The 11,959-nt window shown below is 37.0% G+C and overlaps 3 protein-coding genes across 3 annotated transcripts; 1 reads left to right on the top strand and 2 right to left on the bottom strand.

Annotated features, from left to right (window-relative positions):
- Positions 1-1,364: 1,364 nt before the first annotated feature.
- LOC6644747 (ADP,ATP carrier protein) lies at positions 1,365-6,815 on the bottom strand. Its single transcript, XM_015177919.3, has 4 exons — positions 6,699-6,815; positions 2,380-2,680; positions 2,114-2,241; positions 1,365-2,041 (listed from the first exon to the last, which is right to left on the bottom strand). The coding sequence occupies exons 2-4, from the start codon at positions 2,674-2,676 to the stop codon at positions 1,567-1,569; spliced, it is 900 nt and encodes a 299-aa protein (XP_015033405.1). The 5' UTR covers positions 2,677-2,680; positions 6,699-6,815; the 3' UTR covers positions 1,365-1,566.
- A 338-nt stretch (positions 6,816-7,153) lies between these two features.
- LOC6644748 (solute carrier family 35 member E1 homolog) lies at positions 7,154-10,533 on the top strand. Its single transcript, XM_002067218.4, has 4 exons — positions 7,154-7,699; positions 7,841-8,049; positions 8,122-8,247; positions 8,588-10,533. Exons 1-4 carry the CDS (start codon positions 7,366-7,368, stop codon positions 9,086-9,088), a joined length of 1,170 nt encoding a protein of 389 aa, XP_002067254.1. The 5' UTR covers positions 7,154-7,365; the 3' UTR covers positions 9,089-10,533.
- LOC6644749 lies at positions 10,507-11,653 on the bottom strand. The gene is made up of 2 exons (XM_002067219.4): positions 10,894-11,653; positions 10,507-10,833 (listed from the first exon to the last, which is right to left on the bottom strand). The coding sequence occupies exons 1-2, from the start codon at positions 11,592-11,594 to the stop codon at positions 10,626-10,628; spliced, it is 909 nt and encodes a 302-aa protein (XP_002067255.1). The 5' UTR covers positions 11,595-11,653; the 3' UTR covers positions 10,507-10,625.
- Positions 11,654-11,959: the final 306 nt, after the last annotated feature.

Here is an 11,959-nt window from a genome sequence, read left to right as displayed (position 1 = left end):
AAATATCCAAATGTTAAAATATACATAATTCCAATTTAATTACATTAACATAAGTGTTCGGATAGCTGCAGGGCCTGCGCTGGTTTAATCCTTGACTAAGGATTAAGACTTACTAGATAAAACCATGTGCAAAAGTCACAGTAAAGTAGATTTAAAACTTTTGCAGTATTTCGTACTAAGTTAGGCGGACAGACTAAACTCGTTTGCACATTTGCACAATATTGCCAATCTTTGATGCCTTTTCCATCCAGAAAGATGTGCTTATTTTAGGAATTCAAGACAAATGACAAAAATCTTCTACTAACTAAAGACCTTAGAATGTCGAAGAATCGAAGAAATTATAGTTAGTCCCTTAAAGTAGATGAAAAAACCTATTCACGGCTAAAAAATCAGTGCTAAAAACGATACAAATGTCTAAATATTTGATCAATTAAGATTTAAATTAAAATAATGCTTATAATTAATGTAGTCAGTAGTCCTGTAAAATTATTTTACTAAATAAAAATATACATCCACAGGCAGAATAGGCACAAGAGAATGATGAAAAATGTTACATAAGGGCTGCTCTTATGTATATTTTTTTAGTATTTCAATTTGCTGCTTCGATTCCGATTTTAAAATTTCACTTAAATGTTTTTGGTTTTGTCAAGCCTTTCATCAGTTCAGAGTCAATCGATTGAATAATTCCAAGATCATGGATCACATGTAGCATGACTGATGGACTACCACACCCAAAGTCAAGGCGTCACTCGCCGAGTTCCCCGCTGTGTTCCCCCCTCTTTCGATATAGGCAAAGGTTTGCTTTTCTTACAAATGGAAACAAAAAAACACATAGTTTCTACTATTTTTATCAATTTTTATATTTTTAAAAACCAACGAAAGTTGAGTTTCTAGTTTGTTGTTGTTTCTGTTGTTGTTGTTGGAGGTGTTATTCTGTTTTAACATAGAGGAATCTGAAGCTGTTGTTTGGATTCATCGCATATTTTTTTTGTTTTTTTCGTATCGTGTCCTCCTCCTTCTCCTTCTCCATCTCCTCTCCTCCCACCGTCTCGTAAGTTGGGGATTCGAGGGCGGAAAGGAAAGCCAGCTAATGGGCCGAATAGAGAGAGAGAGAGAGAGAGAGAAGAGCGGAGCTTGAAGGAATCAACCAGCAACATGATAATAATGATTATCCTAATTCGAACTTAACAGATGAAGAATACTATTAAATATCGTCAATAGACCCCCCACGAACACATGGGTTCTTTCGTTTTTCTATGTTGCTGGTGGCTTCAAGCTTTCGCTGCTACTGCTAACGCTATATATATATATATATACATAGCTAAAACCATCGATAGTGCAAATTCAATTAAATTATGTTTATATTCCCAGTTATTATATATAATATAATTTCATAATTATATCGTTTGGGGCGTTATTCTGGCCAAATAGTTGTTGTTGTTCTTATTTTTTTCATTGTTTTATCTAATATAATTAGCTGGTAGTGTTTTGTTGTTGTTGTTGTTATATTTGTATTGTTGTTGTTGTTGGTTGGTTGTTTGTTTTTGAATAATTTAATAATTTAATTTACAAGAACTTCTTGATCTCATCGTACAACACAAGCACGAAAGCACCGCCAGTGCCTCTGAGAACGTTGGAGAAGGCGCCCTTGAAGAAAGCACCTGTGCCCTCCTGCTTGGCAATGGTGCCCCAGCAGTGCAGTGTGTTCTTGTAGATGATTTCGGTGGACTTGCGGCCAGACTGCATCATCATGCGACGACGGACAGTATCGAATGGATAGGACACAATACCAGCAACAGTTGTAACAACCTGAGCGATAGCCCAGCTAATGTAAATGGGTGTGTTCTTGGGATCGGGCAACATGCCGCGGGCAGTATCGTAGAAGCCGAAGTAGGCAGCACGGTAGATAATGATACCCTGGACAGACACTCCGAAACCACGGTACAGTCCACCAATGCCGTCACTCTTGAAGATCTTGCTCAAGCAGTTACCCAAACCAGTGAATTCACGCTGGCCACCCTTGCCGGTATCAGCAGCCAAGCTAAAAAATGTAAATTAAGAAAGGAAATTAGTAAATTTTTTCCATCATTAGTTGTTTTCTTCGAAAACCTACCGAGTACGGGCAAAGTCCAATGGGTAGACAAAGCACAAAGAGGTAGCACCGGCAGCACCACCAGAGGCCAAGTTGCCCAAGAAGTAACGCCAGAACTGGGTGTTCTTGTCAACACCACCCAAGAAGACCTAATAGCCAAGAGAAGAACACAAACATCATCATCAGCAGGTTGTCGCGGTATCATCGATTGGGGGGCGAATGGATGGGGTACATCTTCTTGATTCTCTCATTCAAGGTAGGCCCGTCTCAACCAACTTTCAACTCACCTGCTTGTACTTGTCCTTGAAGGCAAAGTTCAAAGCCTGGGTTGGGAAATATCTGATAACATTGGCCAAGTTACCGCGCCAGTATGAGCCAAAGCCCTGCTCCTTTGGAATGCGGATAAAGCAATCAACCATACCCTTGTACTGCTTGTCGGGGCTGATTTGTTTCGAGATGTGCTGAACCTGCAGAAGCAGCTTCACACGCTCAATTGGGGCGACGGCAGTCTTTGAGACAGCTGCGGAGATACCACCGGCAGCGAAATCCTTGACGAATCCAACAGCATCGAAATCCTTGCCCATTTTGCTATTAATGATTATTTTACAATTGGATAGATTTTGTTCGATCATTCATAATCATAGTCGGTGGTCGATTACATCATGCCATATAGGTATATTTAGATATTATATTATGATTCGCCGGTGAGATTGATTAATAAAGTAAACACCATTGTATCCCCATGCGTGTGGATTGGTTGCATAATGATATATTTAACGATATACGATATGATTTGCGATTTACGATATATGTTGAATTTGAACGTTGATGATATTTTGTCGATGATAATTATGTTTTGTTTTTGTTATATTAATATATGTATACAGATGACGATGTGATTCACGTATCCATTCTTGATTCATTTCCATTTTTTTGCTTTTTATTTCAAACACTTCACACATACACACAAGATGGTACACACCCACAACTGGAGACCAAATGTCATGCAAAATGAATAGACCCAAAGGAGTCATCATCGCCATCACCACCAATCACCACAATGAATGAAACACAATTACAAAACAAAATTTAAAAAGTGCCGATAGACGAGTGTGTTAAATGAATTCTACCAACTAAAACACATGCAATGTAAGTTAAACTTAAAACTAAATAATTTTGATTAATATTAACAGTGCAATGTTAATTGTTAATGTGGATGTTTTAAGCAATTGTTAAACTATAAATGTTCGTAAATATACTTCACACACTGAGAGAAAACATTTCAAAATAGAAAAAAACTTTAAAGTGAGTTTAGGAGGAGGAGAGCATAATATTCAAACATTTTTTCTCTCTCTCTCTTCCCCAAGTTGAAAGAACTTTAATTGGAGCCGCTCTAGCGGATCTGTCTATCCCTCTCTATTTCTCACTTTCTGTGTTATTTCTCTTAACCGGCAAAATGTATAACTGGTTTTTTGCTGACAAAAGCGAAAAAAAAACATTTTCAATTGCCACGTAACTCACAGTATAATTCAATGGAATAAAACCAACTGAAACTAGTTTGCTCTCTCTCTCTCTGTCTCTTTTCAATTTGCATAAATAACAATCAATTTGTAAAGCTTGTTACATTTAAAGAGATAGTTTAGTTATGCGGCACAACAAAATATTAAAGAAACTCAGCAAAATTTTGATTGCATAATGATGACAATAAAAAAAACATTTTTTTTTTGTTTCACCTCATTAGAAAGAGCAAACAATATTAGGAGAGGAGAACAAAGGCGGCGCTGCTCTGGCTGCCTGCTGTCTAACATTGGCATTGTTGTTTGTTTTATACTCTCATTTCGGTTTTTTCTTGTTAAATTTAGAATTTGAAGCTTTTGGCTGTTGGTTCGATTCATATTATTTAATTAGCAGGAGGCCATTTTCAACCATCTAGGCAGCATTTTCATTGACCAAACTGACATATATTTTTCAAATGAGAGAGATAAAAAAAAAAAGAAAGAACAAACTGTTTTATGTAACACTCGCTCTTGCTGGCTGGCTCTTTGTTATCTAATTCCAAAAGAGAGGGGACACCGACAGAAAGCGCGACTAAGAGCAGGCGAGGTTTTCTTCGTTCTACTAAGAGCACGCGCACTCCCGTGATGTAATAGGTTGAGGAAGAATTCGAATTGAAGTTGAAAGCTGGCTTGTGGGGAATTAATTTGGTTTACATTGATTAAATTTGTTTAATTTCAATTGATTTAATTTGAATCTGTATATTAAATCCCGATTGCGTAATTCTCTCAATGTGCGATTTATCTAAAACACAATTCGGCAATGTGGTTTATGTAACAACAGTTATAGTAAGCGAAAATTTGTAAAGCACTCGTTGAATTGTTATTCGTTATTTGATTTTATGCATTGATTGAATGCTCTTTAGGTGTTTATTCGATATTATTTATTTATTTTTTTTTATCAAATACGTACAAAATTTGTTTTCTGTTTTATATCACAGCACACAAGAAAAAAAAAGAATTAAATTGATTTATCCTTATTCCTGGCGAAAGGTCTGTACCGGACGGCAACTAAATTGCTTGTGAACCGTTAGCTCAATTCTAACGGGCCAGCTAGCCTGCAAACCGTTAACGCCAACGGCGACGCCAGCGTCAGCGCCAACGCACGCCCCGTCAAGTTCAAGCAACAGTTGAGAGAGAGAGAGAGGCAATGAGAGAAAGCTTAAGCTCAGTTGGCAACACACCAACCAACCTCCTACAGCTTTTTTTTTTTCTTTCGTCTAGCACGTGTATACGTTCGTTGTCTTCGTCTTTCTTCGTTAGGCCTCCCTGTCTCTCTCTTTCTCACGCACTCTCTGCTCTTTTGCTCTCGTTTTCTGATAGGGTAAAACAAATTGCGATCGCGTCTTTGTTCTTATCAAACAAAATTTCAATGCCAATTTTTATTACATAACCATTAACAACGACTAAGAGAGAGAGAGGTGTGTGAGGTAGAGAGAATGACACAGACAGAAAGAGAGCGAGGAAAATGTTAAGGAAATTTCATTGTGACACAAAACCCCAAGCAATACAAAAAGAAATTGCAAAATTTTTCGGCCAATTGTTTTTCATTTACCCCTTTCGAGGTTTAAAATGAAAACAAAAGGAAAAACTAAAAAAAAAAAACTAAACATTGTTTGCTCTTATTTTTGGCAGGCATGTGACTGAATCCTCTCTCTCTTTACCCCTCACTAACTGTCGCTGCACTGTTAATACTCTTCCTTGTATGATTAGATTAAACTAATTACGGTTATTTTAAGTTTTGACGACTGTCTGGTTAGGAAGTTTCAAGGTCTCTTCGATGATAGCGTAGAAAACTTACATAAAAAATTAAAAGGCATTTCGCTTTTTCTTAACTTTTTTGTGTTTGGCTTGTTGCCCAGAGACGAAGTTGTTGCTAGCTAAATTTAGCTGCCCTCCATACACAAAACAGAAAAGGCCAAGATCAGCCGAAATTAAAAAAAAAAAAAAAACACTTGGGGGGAATTGGAGATTTCAAGACTAAACAAAAGGAAGATATTGAGCTGAAGTTGCAGAAAATTTTCCATTTATGTGAGTTTATTTTTCTTGCTATGATATGCGATATTGTTTCCACTTGGCAACTAAAGGGGAATTGTTAATCAACAACAAAATGGCGCTAAAAAAGGCCATACAAAAGGGCAAAATAAATACAAATGGTCTATACTATGTATATGAACAAATCACATGAACATAACACACAACTTGTGTCTTGACGTCACAAGCGGGTTTTTCGTTTGCCAGCAAGAAAACGGGTCAAAAAAAGAAAGAGAGAAAGAAAGAGAAGGGAAAAACTACTCTTAAAATATAAATGAAAGAGAGGGAGATAAATGGCGTTGCCGTCATCGCAATTTTTCAAATTAATGAGGGGGAAAATAGTTTATTAAACATTTATTAACAAAGTAATATATAGTTTTCAAATTTCGTTTTGATAAGCCAGGGCTGTCAACTTAAAGAAATTGCATAAGCCACAAGAGATGAGAAAGCACATGACAACATGTTCGTTCATCACTAACGAGTTGGCAGTTCCAGCGTGGTCGCGAATTTTTAATGCCATTTTTCGGCATAAAAAAATGATATGCATTTTCTAATATTCCAGCGTGGCGCATTTTTACGAATTTGCTTGCTGACCTTTCAATTCACGTTGCTTTCAATTTAATTCTCTCTTTAGTTTTTGTTTCTATCATTCTCATTGCTGAGCAATTATTATATTTTTCATTCATCTTTTTAATTATATAATTTTCACTGTTTTTTTTTTTTTTTGCATTTTTTCACTTAAATATAAAAGTTGAACTATTGTACGTTAATTAATTATAAACCAACACCAAAACACAAAAATTAAAAAGATGTATATATGTACATATATGTAAGAGAAATTTAGCACATTACATAACTAAAAAAAAATTAAGTAGCGCAAGGTGAATGTGAAAAGGAAAAAAAAATCAATTCAATGGCAAATGCGGGCACTGTTCATCCAAGGTTTCCCTTTTATTTTCTTAGCAATTATTACAGCATTCACAAATGTATTTCGAAACAAAAAAAAATGTGCACAATACCTTTTTAGTTGTTAAACTTCTTACAAAAGTCACAGAATAAAAACTTCTTTTGCAGAATTAGAAATTTCCCACTTGGCGTTGCCGCGTGCTCACTTGACAAATGAAATTCGTGAAGTGAGAAAAAAAATTGGTTCCGATAGTGTCGATAACGATAGGTCTGCTCCGATAACGTCACTAACTCTGCTCCGATAACGTCGGTAACAATACCTTTGATAACGATAACGATATATATTGCAACTCTAACAACCACAAACCGAATTCGCCCAGCCAAAATGAATGCTTGAGTTGCACTCACCAATTCGCCCTGACCAAAATATTCGCTTCAAACCACGGCGACACAACCGCCTATCTAGAGGTGGGATAGGCCCGATAAGTCGATGAATTCGCTTAGTCAATTTGCTCATTTATCGACATATCGATATCACCGATAAGTCGGGGCACCTGCACTTGGTCACACTGTGCGTACACGTAGAAAACAAACAGGGGGAAACGGGCAACGTCGCGACGTTGTGTTGTTTTAAAATACGAAGAAACACAAACAGGGCAAAACAACCTGAACGCGATGCAATAAAACATAAAGGTCAACAATAACGCAAGCGTGTCATCCCGCTGACGACTGCCAAACAGCATAAAAAGGGCCAGATCAACAAGGACAAGGAACGCCAATATGCTGGGAAGCGGCAAACGAACTGGCTCTCGGCATGTTGCTGTCGTCTTGCTTATGTGCCTATTCTGGTACGTGATCTCGTCCAGCAACAATGTAATTGGTAAAATGGTGCTCAACGAATTCCCCTTCCCGATGACCGTCACCCTGGTGCAGTTAACCAGCATCACCCTATACAGTGGGCCATTTTTCAATTTGTGGCGCATACGTAAATATCAGGATATACCAAGAGACTATTATTGGCGCCTGATCGTACCATTGGCCATTGGCAAGTTGCTGGCATCTGTAACATCACATATATCATTGTGGAAGGTTCCAGTGTCATATGCTCATACAGGCAAGTCTCTCAAAATCGACGCACTTGTGTCAACAAAAAGTTGATCCGTGTCTTTGCAACACGTCAGCAAGCCCAAATAAAGTTAACTATTGTTAAATTTTTTTCTTCTTGTTTCTCTCCATCTCTTTCTCTCTGTTGCAGTTAAGGCCACAATGCCACTATTTACGGTTATATTGACCCGTCTATTTTTTGGCGAAAGACAGCCAACACTTGTGTACCTGAGTTTGCTGCCCATTATAACGGGAGTTGGCATTGCTACCGTAACGGAAATCTCATTCGATATGATGGGCCTGATCAGTGCCCTTATCTCCACCATGGGCTTCTCCATGCAGAATATTTTCTCTAAGAAGGTTCGTCTCTTTCCCCCCCTTTCTTTCCTCCAGATCTTTTATCTGTATCTAATTTCGTCTTATCATTTCTAGGTTCTCAAGGACACAAATATCCATCATTTACGTTTGCTACATTTGCTTGGACGTTTATCACTCATCATATTCTTGCCCATTTGGCTATATATGGATAGCTTAGCTGTCTTTCGCCATACCGCTATAGTAAGTAGACAAATCATTAGACTAGTATGCATCAATCGCTATCTTATGGGTATTAGTCGGGTTGTTTTTTAATCGCCAAACGGGAATGCGGTTTAATTTAAAACTTTATCTTTGTTTCGTAATAAACAAAGTGCTACCAAACAAACTGATTGGCAGCGGATAGATATATTCTATAAAATACAATTAGTTATAATCTCTCTCTTACCAACTAATAGAAAATTCTTTGCCTTTAAAAATTCTTTTTTTTTTTGTTATTAAATATTAATTAGCTAAGTGTTTTGTGTATTGATTACATCTATGATACATACTGATAAGATCTCAATTCTCATTTGGTTTGCAGAAAAATCTTGACTATCGTGTGATTGCCCTGCTGTTCACCGATGGTGTACTAAATTGGTTACAAAATATAATTGCCTTCAGTGTCTTATCGCTGGTGACACCGCTCACCTATGCGGTAGCCAGTGCATCGAAACGCATCTTTGTGATAGCCGTCTCGTTGCTAATATTGGGCAATCCCGTAACCTGGGTAAATTGTGTTGGCATGACGTTAGCAATTGTCGGAGTGCTGTGCTACAATCGAGCGAAACAGATCACAAGGCAAAGGGATCCACCAACGTTGCCGTTATCAGCGAAAAGCAATAATATTAAGTATACGCCGCTACAGCAGCAGCAGCACACTAAGATGGACTCCTATTATCGTGGCGTAATGAATGGAGGAAATGGTAACACGAGCGTTACAACAACAACCAACAAAATGTCAAATGGAGGCACAAACAGCCTTTTGGCTAATGGTAGCAGTTTGCCAAATGGAACAGCAGCCACAAGGCTTCTTTTTGTTTAGTTAATTTAGTTAGCGAAATGTACATGCAAGCGAGCGAAAGAGACAGTTTCTATATGTATCTGTCTCATTTAGGATTGTGTTATCAATTGATATTAAGTTTTGTAGCGTTCTTTTTACATCTATTGCCTTGCTTTGTGCTCTCTAAATCTCTCTTCAGTATATTTTTTGAATTCCATGGTCCTATTTGTTGCCTGCCCCTAAATTTACTATGTAATTCGTTTTGTAAATTAGTTAATGTTCTTTTTTTCACTTCTGTACCCCTGTATTTGTAAGCAAATTGTATATATAATTTATATATATATATGTAAATGTTCTTGATTAGCATCTGTAAAGTCCATCTGTCTGCCAAATTGTATATATATACGTATATATGTTTTATATAGCTTCACGCTATTTTTTTAAGTGGACGACTATATACAGCAGAAAAATAACAACAAAACAAAAGGCAAATAGAAGCATCAGATGCATATTTTATTTAGTTGGCACATCATCTTTTTCAAATTAACTCAGTTCGAATCAATCCCGTTTAAATATCAGGGGTATTATTATTACTATTAACTGCGGTTTCTCCGACCCTTTTTTCCTTTTTGGTCTAAGTTTTGTTTAAAATTGTTTGTTTCTAGTTTTGTGGCGTGACTTGTGTGTGTTTTTTGTAAATAAGTATAATTGCAGGCATAATTTTGTTTAATATTTTAAGCCGCAGATTGTATTCAAACACACACACACATAATATATATATATAGAAATGTATGTAGGAAATCAGAACACAAATTGTCCCAAAAAAACGAAAACTGTTGACCATGTGTATATACATAGAAATAAAAGCAAATGAAAATCACAACTTCACAAAATACTTGTACTTACGACCTTTGTCTAACCCTAGACTAAATTACGTTCACATAAATGGTAATCAAGTCTGATTTCTAGAAAAGAAAATTCAATTTTCAGTTTTCGAAGTCTAGTTTTTGAAGTCATCGGTTCGCATACAAAAGAATTTTTTAATACCAAATTACTTTTAATCAACATTCTAATTCTACAAGTAGATCATGCAATTGCCCAACGAAACTATATCTATTTGATGGATATTAGTGTTCTTTATTTTTTTTTTTTGAAAATATTGCCCAATTTATTATTTCATTTTCATGATATAAGAATCAAACCTTTTTCCACCATATACATGGCAAATGCGTTTCGGACGAAAAATTATATAAATTCAAGAATTTATGCATATTTTTAAAAATATTTATAAGAAACAACAAAGTTAGTTATCTAATCTCATTAATTTTATAATTCTAACATAAATTTTTTGCTTTTTTGAAATGGAATTTGATGCAGATACAACGTGTTGTTTTCCAAATCTATTACCGTGTAAATCGAGGGATAAAATAATATTAAATAAATTGTATGTACTAGAGGAATTTGCAGATGTACTCGACCAATTGAAATCCATTTGTATTTTTGTTACCACATAAGAACTATTCACTTAAAACAAACCAAATCCAAAATGCCAAATATGTTATTAAGGCTTCATTTTTAACTAACTAGCCGGTTCTAGTTTGATCCATTCATTCATAATTGACTGCCGATAGCCAATACGCCGGAGCAATGCCTCAGAACGAAAATTATTCGATACAATCCATGCGGTTACGGTTACCTTCTCAGTTTTGGCTATTAATCGGGTCATAGCTGCTGCCAGTAGACCACCCAGACCACGTCTCTCCGCCTTTGGTAATACCTGAAGCATGCTAAATATATGTACATCCAGGTGAGATTAAGTTAAATTTGAAATGAATGATAAGACCTACCCCAGGCCAGAGAAATCGTTTTGAAAGATCCAAGCGATAAGTTCGCCCGTGTCACTGCGACAGGCGCCGAGTGTGCGATTAAATTTGATTAGAGCCTTGAGATAGTCGAGAGATCCTTCGCCCTTATTGGGCCAAATGCTGTGCACCGCTTGGGCATCCTCATCGACTAGGGGCCGCAATTCAAAGTCGGTTAAAAGTTCTGGCACCTGGACTGCCACAGCTTGCTGGTGGTCCAATACCATTCCATAGCATTGCCGTGGATGTAATACCGGAGCACCACGCTGCAATGCCAGGGATTTGATGCGATCACAATAGTCAGGATCCACGTTCGTTAGCAAAGCGCCCTGACGCCATTCGATGCGCTGCGTCTGCTGCAGACATTCAAAGAGCTCGATTTCATTTGGTTGCCATGTGAAGAAGGAAACGCTTTGAACTACGTCGCGATGTAAGCTCACGTAGGTGCCGTATTGACGAAAATCCCCGTTGCGATGTGTGTAAAATGTTTTCCTTAATGATATAAACGATGGATCGGTTGCAGATATACCCGCCTTTTCTAGCTGTCTATCCCACTTCCGTTGATTGTAAAAGAGAAGATAATGAAAATTGAGTGGACCGTATTTTGATAGATAAAGCTGTAGCAGCTCATCCACTTCGCTGTCGTTTAATGGCCGCAATATATCCTTATCTTGCTTATCGGCCATTATTCTCAATCTCGATCACAAACTACTGGATTCTTAGGTCTGTATGTCTGGGCTGTGCGCCGTTTAATAATTGTGAGTTTACATTGAGTCGCATTTAGAAGAAATACATATGCAGATATGTACATATATGTATATACATTAATACATATGTATTGCTAGTTTAATGCTAATTCACCTGATTAGATTTCTCTGCCACCGAGACAGGGGCGCGTTGCTAAAGCAATTGAAAAACTATATGTTCAATGTGTTTTGGGTTATTCCCCAGATTAACCCCAACGAATTCCGGGTCTAGCTACTTAGTTTGTAGTTAGTTAGTTAGTTAGTTTGTTACTTTTTAAATTCTAAAATAAATAAATATTTATTTA

This window comes from Drosophila willistoni (assembly GCF_018902025.1).
Source record: "Drosophila willistoni isolate 14030-0811.24 chromosome XL unlocalized genomic scaffold, UCI_dwil_1.1 Seg142, whole genome shotgun sequence".
NCBI lineage: Eukaryota > Metazoa > Arthropoda > Insecta > Diptera > Drosophilidae > Drosophila > Drosophila willistoni.
This window is presented reverse-complemented; position numbering and strand designations above follow the sequence as displayed.